This window comes from Lineus longissimus, chromosome 1, assembly GCF_910592395.1.
Source record: "Lineus longissimus chromosome 1, tnLinLong1.2, whole genome shotgun sequence".
Classification (NCBI taxonomy): Eukaryota; Metazoa; Nemertea; class Pilidiophora; order Heteronemertea; family Lineidae; genus Lineus; species Lineus longissimus.
The window spans coordinates 1,275,068-1,289,846 of record NC_088308.1 but is presented as its reverse complement, the minus strand read 5'-3'; the positions used below and the strand labels follow the sequence as shown (position 1 = coordinate 1,289,846).

The 14,779-nt window shown below is 42.6% G+C and overlaps 1 protein-coding gene across 3 annotated transcripts; it reads left to right on the top strand.

The window, feature by feature from the left end:
- The first annotated feature begins 738 nt into the window (after positions 1-738).
- Positions 739-14,428, top strand: LOC135483787 (dentin sialophosphoprotein-like). Of its 3 annotated transcripts, none has more exons than XM_064764830.1 (6): positions 739-936; positions 5,608-5,748; positions 6,665-9,724; positions 10,377-10,532; positions 11,749-11,782; positions 12,080-14,428. In XM_064764830.1, the coding sequence occupies exons 2-6, from the start codon at positions 5,632-5,634 to the stop codon at positions 13,177-13,179; spliced, it is 4,467 nt and encodes a 1,488-aa protein (XP_064620900.1). In that variant the 5' UTR covers positions 739-936; positions 5,608-5,631; the 3' UTR covers positions 13,180-14,428. The 3 variants fall into 3 exon arrangements, with proteins under 3 accessions (XP_064620900.1, XP_064620917.1, XP_064620908.1); XM_064764838.1 differs by lacking the exon at positions 739-936 and adding an exon at positions 3,292-3,497; XM_064764847.1 differs by lacking the exon at positions 10,377-10,532 and having other exon boundaries at positions 741-936; positions 12,080-14,427.
- Positions 14,429-14,779: the final 351 nt, after the last annotated feature.

The following is a 14,779-nucleotide window of genomic DNA, read 5'->3' as shown; positions in this document are numbered from 1 at the left end:
ACATAGCCGTGTAATGCCCCGTTTCAACTTGAATGGTGACCTGATGTCCGTATACTTCCGAGTAAAACAATGTCACAGCCAGAAGGACCCTTAGAAAAATGTGTCTCAATTTCACCATGTAAATCCACAATTCACCATGGTGAATTGGGACGGTGAAATATTTTACCATGGTGAGCATGCCGGGTAAATTCTACATTCACCGTGGTGAGCATGGTAAACTCCGATCTTACTATTGGCTATTAATTAGGCAGACGTCGGGGAAACCTTGTAATGATCGACGGCATAGGTATATGGTGTCAGCAGGCTGTCGCACCAAGTTAGATGACAGCAACCAATGTGAAATACTCTTCTATAGGGTAATTGGAATAATTGCTTCCATCATTTACTGAAAAAGTCTAATAACCAACACACATAAAAGCGTGCCCGAATCCCTTGGGGTGTGTTTCATGCGATAAAAATGTGATTAAACATTTGGCCCTTAAAACAACTCTGAAAAACAAATCTTTGCCTTAACGACGGAAGAGGCTTAACTTTTATAACTACAATGTAAGATCATATTTGTCCTGCCCAAGTTGATCGTATACGAATTTTCAAGTGCGGTTGAACTCGATAATCTTATTCATATATCAACAGCTTGGAGAACCAAAATGTTGAATCGAATATTGTGCTACACAATCACGATATATGACAGTGCTTGTCATCAGACTGGCCTTTGAGGGTCACAGTGTGATTGCATTTTGCCATTCGGGCTGTCAATCTGAAAACAACTTGTCAACCGTGGCAGACGACATGTTGCCGCTTTGACATTTTGATACCACAGGACAATATTTGTTCAATTTAGGCCGAGCAGTTGAACGGATATCGATAAACAAGGCGAGGTACGCGACAGGGATTTACGAATAAGACATCAGTTGCGTTGCAGTTGCTTCTTCATCGGTAAGTCTAAAAGATAGTTTAGCAAATACGAAACAGTCACTAAATGTCAGAATGATTCAAATCTGTTGTTTATCACACTTCCAGTTAATGGTCCCCCTACAAGAGACCATGCAGTGGCCCTTCGCCTCTCCGACTTTGACACCCTAATGCGAACGTATCAATAGATCAGCCAGGGGCCCTCAATATGTCACCGCCGGTGTCTTAGATACGCCCATTATTCGGTTTTGCAAATCCCAAGGAAACCACTATCTGACATCCATAACATACAGCAAAGTCCATGCTCAGCGTGTTATATAGTTGGATGCACCATAGTCGGGATGGTAAGGTGCCAAGTATAAAATGATTATTCAAAAAACATCCTTTGAAATTATGAAAACGACCGAGGCGCTTTTGTTGACTACATCTAGTGGTCTTCTTCGTTTTTATCACAAGATATTCTTTTATTTTTCTGTCATCGCAAATTTAATATTTGACTAGTCGTCGCGAAAGCAATGCGTGTGGTGTTATGTCTATGAGGCATGTCAAACACAATACAAAGTCTCAAATCGTGAGCTACACAACTCTCATGATCTGGGGTTGTATGTTAAATGACACTGTATGGCGATGAATAAGCCGGGGCGCCTTGTCAGGGAGCACAGAATGTGCATTATTTCGAGTTTTTTTATTTCTATGTCAAAAATTCAGATTGATAATAACTATTGGCGCATAAAGCTGAGATTTAAAACCAATCAAACGCGAAGACTTATATTCGATTTATGATTACAGTGTCGTAAGTGCACGGACTAATCCTCAAGGTAATTAAAATCCAAACTCAAGTTTAATTCCTGACCTGATTGTTAATTTGGACACATCCTTTGCTGTCCTCTAAAAACAATTCACATGGCGCGAATTATTTGCTGCTCAAGATTGGTTACATCTTGACCACCAAGGTTTTTCCATAACATTTAAACCCCCAAGAAAGACCATGAGGTTCAGGGTGGAATAGTTTTTGACCGTAGGCTTTATGTAGGCTATACAGGCCTTCACGTCAAGAAGGAAATGCTAACGCTTGACATTCTATATACATGTAGAATGGACAAATATTTGTTTTAATAAAATGGAGAAACCTCTGTAGACTCCTTTTGCAAAAATCACCCCAGAAGGCCTATATTTCTGACATTCGGTCAAGTAACTGCACTCCACTGGGCGGTATATACGTCTCTCATGATGGCATTCGTCGCTTTTCATTTGGCTGTTTCAAGTAGTTACTTACCTGATATCCTTGTTGCTTCGTTATCTCCGGCATGCATTCTTAACAGGCTCTCTCTTCATCTCTTGCATAGGGTTGATCATGGTCACCTCCAGTATTGCTAGAACTTGAAATCTTCTAGCAATCGGAACCCTTTCAAAACGAAGTGAGTGCCAATTTCAAGGATGGGAGACAGTTATCTTTGCTTTCCAGAGAATAGACTCCACGCCTGAAATTGGCGTTTACTTCACGTTGAAGGAGTTCTAATTGCTTTAAGGTTGCAAGTTCTAGCTGAATTGGTGCTACCGATTGTTAACTATTAAAGGTGGACTAAGCGTCACGAGGGACTTTCTTTATTGAAAAACTCTGGCGACACCAAGTTCGCCGATGGTCTTGGTCATGTTTCGATTTCGGATATAATAAAGCGGTCGGTGAAACTAGAGTACCTTCAAACCGCATATTAGATTTTAAACTATTGATAATGCTGTTGATGAATTGGTCATCATTCATCTTGGTAGCCATCATGAGATCAGGTTTTTGCTAAATAATACTCCTACCTCGTATACGTTTGAAATATCAAGGGGGGGGGGGGGTCCGGAGTATATATTGAAAATCACCAGGCTATACGACGTGACCACAGATGAATGCAATAATATTGGAAATTATGATTATTGTAAATAATTGTTTTATCGATTTTAGAAGTGGTGAAGCCATGATGTGAATGGAATTCATTGATTCCCTCCATCATCATGCAATCGTAGCTTTGATCAGTGCCTGTAGCTGCCGGCGCGTAAACTCTGCTTAGTTATGGCCGTCTGTATCGGCTGTTGCGTCTTAGTCAGACATTTTACTATTGGCGAAACATCCTTTCTTGGGAAAGATACCTTAGAACAACATTTTGCGTTCTCGATTCTAAAACGTTTTCGATACATCACTTTTGAACTGGAACTCGCTGATAAAAAATATCGCTAGACTCTTTCGCAGTCCATTTCGTCATCCTGCATCCTTTTTCGGGCGAACGGACGAGACCGGTCCACTCCCTCCGGAGTGCACAATTGCGCAAGTTCGAGAATACTACTTGTGAGAGACCTGGAATCATGCGGCAAAGAGCTTTGGGTGTCTATCGATTTCTATTGTATTCAGTGACCGATTAACAATGGTGTCTTAATTGGATATGCGTGTAGCATTACGATCCTATGATTTATGGTTAGTTAAGTGATATGTAACTGTTGTTGCTGATGAGGAGTAGAAATCCCCGGTCTTACGAAGGTAGCCATCTCGTCAAAAACAATGTTTCAGGTGTATGTGAGTGACTGGAATATATCTCAACCGGGTAAGTCCACCCTTCATCATTTTAAAGGGAGTATAGTTTTACCGATCTGTGTATATAAGACCGGTTTATTACGAAATCGAAACTAAGTTCATGACGCCTGACAGTCGGACAACTTGGTGTCGCCAACCACCATATTGTCTCTATCCAATGTTGAACGTGTTGGAGAACGGCTATGTGCATAAATCGAGCTTGAAATGAAAATTAGGAGCCGGTGTTAGAATTGGCGAGGGTCTTGGTACAAAAGTCCAATAACGTCTAGTTTGTCTGCACCCCTTGGTCTTTGGTAGGTTTTAGTATAGCCCAGTAACTTTGTCATTCTCGGTCGACATGCCTACATAACAATGTTTGTTGAGCCAACTCATTAGCAAACGTAGAAGAGGGTGAAAGGAGGTCAGAGGTATTTTGAGTTGGCCCACGCCTTGCTTGGTGATTACTCGTGTAGCCTGACGCAGACGTGCCCTCTGTCTGAAAAAAGCTGTGAGTGTTACATCGGTTCAGGATGCGCATTCGGCGTTGCTCATGATCGAGCTAGTATAACATTTTTAGATACAAAACACTTTTCATTTTTTCACCTACAACCTGCTCATGTTGATTTATACCATATCATATTTCCGTCTGTTCCATATATTTACTCCATCTAAGTCATAAGCAGAAGTCTATAGAAAGACGAGACGCATAACAGATTTTTGTCAATAATAACTTGTTTATCCGTACCATTATTTTCACTGTTCTCACCCCTGACACTTTCTGATAAAAAAACTGTCCTGCCCGTATGGCATATTATGACGTATTGTTAGTATTTCACAGCAAACTATATAGCTGGTTGAACAGTTCTAGCTCGACCTGTCTCAAGTCTCATACATGATGTTTTGTAATAGTGATGATATTTGTTTACAAGCACCGATATCTCAAAACATGGTGATGTTTAAAATGACGACATATTTAACTTTTAGTCTTGTTCGTTATTGTTATTATAGCAACACATTTACCGTACTCGGTTGGTCAAAGCTAAACAGTTAGCTAAATACTACCGTGTGTTTGCCTACGTTGATGTTATCATCATTTTATTACATGTATTTGACCAAAAGAGAACGCTTCACAATGCTCGATTATTCCCGCGACTCTACTGATCTCATCTGTCCATGGTCGTGGTGAAGTGATAATGCTCTCACGTTACCATCTTGACCCTCAATGTATTGACATTGTTCAGCTTCCAGATATCGCGCGTCAAACGGAGACTATACGGAACTATAGCTGCTGGAAGTTCAGGATGTCACGTAACGCGTTTCATCAATAATTCAACGGTTTCCATGATATTTGCATGTCTTAAAGAGTCAACGCAGGGCACAGAGGAGGGGTAAATCATCTTGACCTGACAACTTGACCTAAAGGTGCTAAACGTTCACGACTTCAGATCCAGTGGTTGTTGAGGGTCACATCAGAATTGGCAGTGAACCCTTGAGGCTCAGAAATGGGCTTTTGCAGAAGGCATCGCAAAAGGGACGTCGGTCACAGCCAAAAATGGCCCATTTACGGGACGCTTCACGAAATAAGAGCACTAGTCGGCCCCTTCAATATCTGATAAGTCTGCGTAATCATTACTTGAATGTCTCTGAAGACCAAAATAACATTTTCATTGATTGCTGCCGGCAAATATATAGCAAAATCCACTCTGGCGTGGGCTGGAATAGCTGTAGCACCGCCGATTGATTTTTTCAGTTTTTTATGACCACAACCGATAATGCACAGACCTGCCTGCCGCATGTGCAACAGAGGATGACGGGTCACGGAAGCAAAATTATATCACGATTAATAAAATCAAATGGAATATATGAATGCATTGCGAATTGTAAGAGGAGCTTTTTTTCCGACTAAATGATATTGCCCATCATCCGCTGCAAACTTTCATTACCAGCTATAGCGAGCTCCAATGCCATGTTCTGTGCTCTCTGCTGACTGGCCTGGACACAAGCAATGGGCCAAATCTCTTTAACAACAGACTTCTTCTTCAGGTTAACATCCCCAGTAGCCATCTGGGACATTTACCGGTCAATCATTTCGTTGCTTTTTATTCCAAGAGTGACAATCCTCTTCTGCTTTCTGCCTGCAGGCGTGGCCTCACCCAACCGCTTAGATGACGAAGCTACGGAGGACTGAGAGAATGGGGCACGGCTCGTCCAAGGAGGAGGGTGTCTGCTCCATCTCGATAGATCAGGACGCCAGCTCAGAGGAAGACGCCGACGAGGAAGAGGTAAGGAAGCACGTTGTCGTGGTCATGCGGTGTTGTAGGTGCGGCATAGCACCGGGCATCTTTCCTCCCGGTATCGCTTGATAAAAATCTTCAAAGTTCTTGATGATGGTTAGTATGAGGTGGCATAAAACCTACTGAGTGGACGGATTTGTCGTCACTAGTGTGCAAAGGAGTGCAATTGGGCATAGTCTTAAATTAACCATCCGGTAGAGTCGGATTGCCGGCTAATGATCGGGCTACTTTGAATGCAGAATGCGACAGGCTAGATCCTATATGAGACTCGATCTTATAATCAAAAGGTTTATGTAGCTATAGGCCTATAAAATGTAATTAGACCAGCAACTTTAGTAATCAGGGGATATACTTAAACCGTTTAAAGTACAGCAAGGCAACTACAGGCCTATGAGTATCATATTGGCGTCTCATATAGGCCTACCCACTTTCACTCCCTCTCATGTAATACAATGATCCTAACAAAAACAACGGTAATAGCTGAAACATGTTGTGCCATATTGTATACGTATTGTCAATGTTTAAGTAAAAATTCCCTTACCATTCTTAAACTAGCAACCTGCTGTTTGATAAAGCTTGCACTGGCCCGTTTCTCCACATACCTGAGGTTTACTTGTCAGAGTTCGCTAGCATTTTAACATCAACGTACGGACGGGGACAGATTAAGTCGAATCACCCTAATAAATTTACTGAAGAAGGTTGGTTTGCATTCTTCTTGTTTCTAACACTTTCTCATCGTTCTTTGTTGGCATTTAACTGTTCAATGTACTTTACCTACAACCCCGAATAATAATGATAATCAGTTTTGTTTCAGTATCATATAATTTCAGCCCATTTTGCTTTTTATACATAAAAAATCAGCGTCTCCGTTTTTGACCTTTTCCTCTCTTCATATCTTCTGCAGGACAAGAACTCCGAGGATAGGTCTGAGATAGAGGAAAAACCTGAAAAAGAGAAAAAGGGGAAGCTATCACGGTTTGGGAAAAAGAAAGATAAGGACAAAGATAAAAAGGATAAAAAGAAGGATAAAAAAGCGCAGAATGGTCACGTCAATGGGAGCCTTGCTAGCTTAGGGTCAAACGAGGACGCCGAGTCGTCGCCTTATAAGGATATTGATGAGGGCGAGGAAGGGGATATCGAGGCAAGCACGTTCAGTTTGAACACGAAAGGAAAGAAGAAACCACCGCACAAGATGTCGAAGATTTCAAAATGGAAGAAAAAGGAGCCGAATGTTAAAGGGGAGGAAGAGGAAGAGGAGGAGGAGGAAGAGGAGGGGGAAGAGGAAGAGGATCCTAAAGATAAAAAGGCCAAAGAAAAAGAGAGAAAGGAGAAAGAGAAAAAGGAAAAAGAGAGAGAAAAGAAGGAGAAGAAGGAACGGGAGAAGGAGAAGAAGATTCGAGAAAAGGAAAGGAAAGAGCGGGAAAAAGAGAAGAAGGCGAAGGAGAAGGAGAAGAAAAAGAAAGGTAAAAAGGATGAGAGTGATTCTGATGAAAGCGATGATGATGAAAATGATGGGAAGAAGTGGAGGCCTAAGAGCGCTAAGAAGAAAAAAGAGGAGAAGAATGCGAAGAATAAAGGCAAGGATAAGGATAACAAGGATTCGAAGAAGAAGAAGAGCAAGGATAAGAAGAAGAAGTATGACTCGGAGAGTGAGGAGGACTCGGGCAGTGAGGACGAATCAGTGGACTATGCCACTAAACAAAATGACGGAAATTCTGATGATGACTTAGCCAGCGAGTCTGAGATCTTGACGAGTAGGGTTCCCGACCGGAAGCGGTCCAGTCTTCATGGCGTTGGTGACGTGATGGAGCGGATCGTCGAGGACCGGGGAGGTCGTCTGATCATTTCCCCAAGTGTCCCCCTAGTAACGGAGGAAGCTGAGCCTCAAGTACAATTCAAGCGTCCGAATGGACATTTGATAAGCATTGGACACAGACCGATGAAAGCGCCTATGGCCAACGGTGATTTAGCTCTCAAAGATTGTGATGTAGATGACCTGGAAGAGCTAGATTTAGAAACTGATGGAAAGGTTACGAATGAGGACAGTGACACGGAGTGTATCCCTGGTGCAATCGAGAATGATCTTGCAGTACCTGCTGTCAAAATGAGGACAACAGATATTTCTGCCAAAAGGTTGTCGCCGAAACCGTCCCCTATTGCTGAGGAGAGGACACTTCTTCAACCTAATGTAACTGCTGGTGATGTGGCGTCTTGGGCCATCACGGATAAGGGGGACAGTGCATCAGATGTGACCAGTAACAGCAGTAAGCGGTCTAAACCACGATCTGCAGGGTCAAAACGGTCAACGGGCAAGGAGCATGATTCAGATAGTGATACAGGCAAATCCAACGATCGTAGGAAAAAGGAGAAAAGGAAATCTAAAGGAAAAGGTAAACACGGCGATAGTGACTCTGAAAGTGATGACGATAAGCACAAAAAGAAGGGCAAGGACAAAAAGGAATCTAAAGGAAAAGGTAAATACGATGACAGTGACTCAGAAAGTGATGACGCCAAGCACAAAAAGAAGGGAAAGGATAAGAAGAAATCGAAGGGCAGAGGTAAACATGATGACAGTGACTCAGAAAGTGATGATGACAGGCACAAAAAGAAGGGAAAGGATAAGAAGAAGTCCAAAGGAAAAGGTAAACATAATGACAGTGACTCAGATAGTGATGACGACAAGCACAAAAAGAAGGGCAAGGATAAAAAGAAGTCCAAAGGGAAAGGTAAACATGATGACAGTGACTCAGAAAGTGATGACGACAAGCACAAAAAGAAGGGAAAGGATAAAAAGAAGTCTAAAAGAAAAGGTAAACATGATGACAGTGACTCAGAAAGTGATGATGACAAGCACAAAAAGAAGGGAAAGGATAAAAAGAAAGACAAACATAAAAGCAAATATAAAGATAGTGACTCAGAAAGTGATGACGTTAGAAAACACAGAAGTAGAAAAGATCGGCCAAAGAGTTCTAGAAGTAGACGCTCGGAGAGTGAAAGTGATTCCGGATATGAAAATAAGTCGTCTGGATCGCGGAATAAACGTGGACATGATGCTAATCACGAAAACGAGGCTGGTGGGGTTTCATTCTTTCAAAAATGGCGCGAGAGACCGCAAACTGCTAGTGGGGAACGAACTCCCACAAATAGTTGGACTGGAGGGGATGAAATCAAATCGGATTATATGAACGTGAAAGACGATGTGGATGGTAGTGGGCTGTTTCTTGTGGGTGAGAATGGTGGGCGGAATGGCGTCGTACGGAGACATGTTGGTGAGGAGGAGGGGCGGAGGGATCGGGAGAGGCTAAGACCGAAAAGTGCCAATGATGCGTTCATGCGCAATAGCAGGAGGAGGCTAAATAGCCAAAGTAGCGACTCGGAGGACGATCGCAGGAGCAGACGTAAAAGCAAGGCTCGTGATAGTGATAGTGACAGTAAAAAGAGTAAAAAGCATAAAGGCAAAAAGGCAAAAAGTAAATATGATAGTGACATTGACAGTGATGTTGAAAAGAAGAAGAAAAAAAGCAGATGGGGTAAGAAAAAGAAGGATAGTGATAGCGAAAGTGACGATGGTAAAAAATCGAAAAAGAAAAAGGATAAAAAAGATAAAAAGGACAAGAAAGATAAGAAAGATAAGAAAGGTAAGAAGAAGGATTATAGTGAGAGTGAAAGTGACAATAGTGACGATGAGACGGATTCTGATGGCGAGTACCAACGAAAGATTAGGATAGCACGCAAAAAGAAACACGGGCAAGAAAACGGTGACCTTGAGAAAAGACCAAGGTCAGGTGTCATGAGGCGACGCCATAATGACTCTGAGTCGGATACTGATGACGGAAGTGATCAGGAATCCCATAAGAAAGGAAAGCGGAAATCGAAAAAGAAGGGCAACGAGTCTGATAGCGAGAATGAGAAGTCTTCGAAGAAGAAGAAGGAAAAAGAAAAGAAGAAGAAGAAAAAGGAAGAGGTAAGAACTACTTTAACATTATTTGGACAGAGGTATGGTGTAGGTTAAGATATAACAATAACTCACAAGGTAAAGGACTGATTCCACAAGAATAACACTTGGCCCCAGCGGTTGTTTGGTGAATAAAAGTTTCCCGGTTTGCGTCTTCTGATGATTCTTCCGCTCCACACCAACCGCACTACCGGGTGAGCTCAATTACCAAATAGCCTTTGGCTTGTCTTAAGCCGAGTTTAGTGTGAGTGCGAGAGCGCGTCCTCAGTAGGAAACCACGTGGGTGGAATCATCAGTCATCAGCTTGAATTGCCTTGCTCTGCCTTCTATATTTGGTCAGCTGTAGAGAGAAGATATACAGTATGTAGTGGTCGAACTATACGAGAGCCTTGTGCGGTGTATTAGTAAGCAAAGGTCCCCAGAACCACGTGTCCAAAACTATTGTTCGACGACTGATTTTGGGACATGTCAAAAGAGACATATGACCTCAGATCAAGTTAGTAGGCCTCGCCGCTTCTTAGTTCACATAACTGCTTGAACAGACAACCATTTTGCTTGTTCTCGCTTTAGCCTTTTACCTTTACCCAAAATCCACTCTAAATTCATTTTCCACGTGCCGACCTTTACGCACTGCCAGCAATGTTCCTTTCTGTATCAACAGGTGCCCATAGAATACGCGTCCGTCTCGCGAGCGATGGTGGATGCAGTCGTCCCTGGTTTCACAGCTCTGTTCGAACACGCGGCCCCCTACTTTGGCGCCTATCACACCAAACCAGTTACACCACGCACTACGCCAGCGGCCTCAAGAAAGAGCTTGGTAACGCTTGCTGTATTAACAACATTAATGCGTAGCTTTCCTGTTTCTTTTAGTTTGTACCATAATATACAGGGTGTCCCCGGAAGTATACCCGCCATCTATAAAAGATGCCATGATTGCTTAAACAATTTTGGCAGGTCATTATCTGCCTGTGTAATATAGCGCTGTATTTCTGACAATGAACATTTAAAGTGAGCGTTCTCTTTAGGGACACCCTGTATAGTCTTCCACAACCCCTACAGCATATCTGATCGGTACAATGGGCACGTGATAATCCACGTGTGTGACTAGGGAGACATTTTATGAACAAGCAAGTTATGAAGATAACTGTCGAATAAGAATAAGTGACGTATTAAAACTGAGGCAAACTACGTTTAGTTGTGGTCCTCGAGCAAACCCTGCAGACATTCCTATTGGTGTTGTCAGAGTAATGTACGTGCTCTCGTACATGTACCCATACCAAGAAAGAGCTACAGGCATCGGTTGACAACACGAGTGAGTCAATATGGTAATATGTCTGAGCCAAACAACACATTACAATTATTACATTTCCCTGTTGTTTGCTAGCTTTCTCAATATCAAATATAGATGTTTGACCAGACTAGCATACAGTGGAATATCATGGCTCAAGTTTCCCACAGAACGACAAATACATTGCTCAGTGTCATGCTCATTGAGGATAGCTTCTTTCGCAATGTTCATACTGAATACTCTCTATCTAAAGATGGGTATCCTGTCTTCTAATTTAACCAGAGGATATCGGTCACGAAGGGTGGAGGCGGAGTCGAATTCGGTAATCAGTCCCGTTTCAAGTATCCTCAAGTTTCAGCCTTTTCCATACGTTTCACCTTCTTTTTACTCAACCGTTGTTTGACAAAGAAAGTCATCTTAAGGACTTGGTAATAGAGAAACTGTTTCATGGAATAATAAAGTTTGTGCTAACTGCAGCAAATTTCCAATGTTGGTTTCCATATTGGAGTTCACGTGCCCGTTGTGCAGAGCGTTGTCTAGTGTCTGGTAACCTGTAACTTTCACTTAGGCTTCAACTGGGCTCCTATTATCTTCTTCTTTGTATATTATTAGCAAGAGACCCATGCTTATAGCTTTTCCTTCTCGCTTCCAGATTGCAGAGAAACTGGATAAACTGAACATGTTCCACAGATTCGGCATCAGCTTGGGGTCTAGCGCAAATGACCATTCTGATTTCTCTTTACAGGAGGACGCGTACGATAGTGACGAGGAAGACGCCGGTAAGTTATGTAAACCTATTCAACCCTCTAGTTTGATTGTTTCAGTGCACCTGGCGTTACTTTTATGACCAAATGTGTTCTGTCACTGATTGATGACAGGGCCAGGGACCCCTCTCCCCCTTCCAACAGTCGGTGAAGATTTGAGTAATGTTGCAACTGCCTAGTGTCATCGAAACTGTTCAGATTTATGAATGAACTTATTCCCGCTTTAGGTTTTTACTGGGCAGTCTCAACCCTGCTTTCATAAGCTTTACGTGACATGTTTCCGCCTTTAAATCAGTTCCATCTTTTCTGCAGACGACAAGAAATCCAAGAAGAACAAGAAGAAAGACAAAGATAAAAAGAAGGAGAAAGACAAGAAAGAGAAGGGCAAGACCGATAAGAAAGGGAAGAAGGTGGACGCATTGAGTGTGACCAACAACATGTCCGTCGCCAGTAGCTTCATTGCGGTGAATATGGAGGTCCCTGACGGCAGACTCACGGTCAGGAGGCTACCGGATGAGAGCGCGAAGGAAACGGAATACGTCACTCTACAGGACTTTTATAACTATCTCAATGATGGCGACGATAGTCCGCTCGTTGCCAAGAAGGACTACATGCTGCTGTTAGACACGCGGCCACGGGATGAATTCGAGAGTTGCCATATCGCCACCGCCAGGCATTATTCTTTCTTGGAGGACCCAAGGGTCGTTCAGAAACTGGACTCGATCAAGAAATACACATTTGTGATAATCTACGACGACAACGGGAGGACCTTTGACCTCACCACGAGTACGTTATCAAAGACTTATGAGCAGTTGTGCGAGTGTGGGGCGGAGCCTTTGATCATCGAAGGCGGCTTCACCGCCTTTTATAACTCGTTCCCGTTCCTCTGTACGGATAGACCGCTCCATTCGCACGCCCAGCGAATGAAGTTCGTCTCCTATCCCACCATGGTGGTGCAGAACTTTCTCTATCTTGGCTCAGCGAAGCAAGCGAATGACGAGGACGTGGTCTCGAACTTACTGATAACTCATGATGTCAACGCTTCTTTAGAACACATGAATGCATTTACGGATAAAGTTAGCTATCTTCGGATTGACGAAGATGAGGACAGGGGATATAAACTACTTCCGAGGTTCCCCGAGGCGATTAAGTTTGTCCGGGCGGCCAAGGAGTCTAAAGGCACGGTGCTGATTCACTGCCATCATGGGGTCAACAGGAGTACAATGATAGCGGCTGCAATCCTCATGTACGAGTTTCACTGGACCCTATCGGATACCTATGGTTACTTGATAAGGAAAAGGCAGACTGTGAAATTGGACAGACGAGCGCTCAAGCAGCTGTCCCGGTTTGAGAATCGCCTCTTTGGTGCTCGTCTCACAGATATTGAAGAACTTTTGGAGGATGGAGAGTAGGGTGCATAGACCACTACAAGCCTAAACGATGCCATCTTGTTCAATAATGACGGCCTTATTAGCCACTAACGACATTCCTTGCGACTTCCATAAAGGAATAAACAATGATTTACAACGCAGAAGCATTCTAAAAACGTGAAAATTGCGTATTTTATAGTGAGACCTTTGTGTTTGTTCCTTGATGGCATTCGCGATATTTTGCTTGTTGGTTGTATATAAAGGATGCAAGATCTGAGACAATGGTACACATGTATTGGATTGTTAAACATGATTAAAATTATCTTCTGAAATCCGTCACGTATTACAAGACAAGAACCTCTAGAAAATCCACCCAAGAAATCCGATTCCTCCCAGGGTAGGCCTATGTATTGGCCTATTTCTATCTAAGGTTGATGGTCACCTTACAATAACAGCGTAAAAGCTTGGCGTAAAACTTGATTTCGAAGATTTATTACTCAATGCATGTTTGATTCAACAAAATGCCAAGTTTAAAATCCCTCAAATGCATTATTGGACTAAGCCATAGCCTAGCCATGCTAGCTTGTATTAAGATTCTTTTAATAGCTGATTAACTCTCTGAAGTTGGCCGTTTCTTACATGCATGTTGTGCCTGAGAGGTCAAGTTTATTTACCGGTTGCCATTGACAATGGTATAACGAACACAACAATGGCAAAGGTACTTTGCATTGTGCTGGCCTACTGTGATGTCGGGCCTATAAAAACCCAAACTTTTCTGTTGAACTTGTGTAGCAGGTGCACTCATAAAATTTTTTATGTTCTCATAAAAAGATAGGCACTGTATACACTCACTTTGAACATAAGATAATACATTGTACTGTGGTCACGTGAGCAAGTATTCAATGAAGCGTGTCATATCATCTTACAATGCTCCCCTTTTTGCGGGCAAACAAGCGATTTTTACTCGCTACGACCTGCTAGAGGTTGGTAACACATGGCTACCACAGACAGAAACTGCCCCGCCTCTCTCGAGATAGCCGGGTATCAGATGTCGCAAGAGATTCGTGTCAAACGGCAGGTCACTTGCAGTCCGGGAGCCACAACCTTCCGAATACCGAATTTAGGAAGTAAGGATGGAGATTATGCATCGGTCTTTCTTTTGTAATTTTAGACCACCCAGTGAAAGGTTCAGAGCCAAGATTACAGTGTAAATGAGTCGTTAGGTTCAAGCTGTTTTATTCTTTATGAATTATTAGTTTTAAATTGGCACATTAATTGTGAATAAATTTGTTGTACAACTTATATCTGTGTCTCCTTTATGTTGCCCATGTTGTGTCAAATGATTGATTCCAACATGTTGTACACGAGGAAGGCCTGCTGGGTGGATGGTCCTTGTCAGTGGCAAGCACGTAGCTCGTCCTGAGTCAGAACCTGAGTTTATTAGTTGTTACTGATTGTGAAGTAGAATATGGACCAAGTCACAAACCATTCATGGGCCGGTACCGTCTCAATTGTCTATGTCCTTACCTACCCTCAAAGACATGGTTTATTATCAATGACACTACCGCAGCTTATACCATAGCTGGGACAAAGATATGTGTACCTAATAAAATGGTCATGATACATGGACCATTGCCATAAA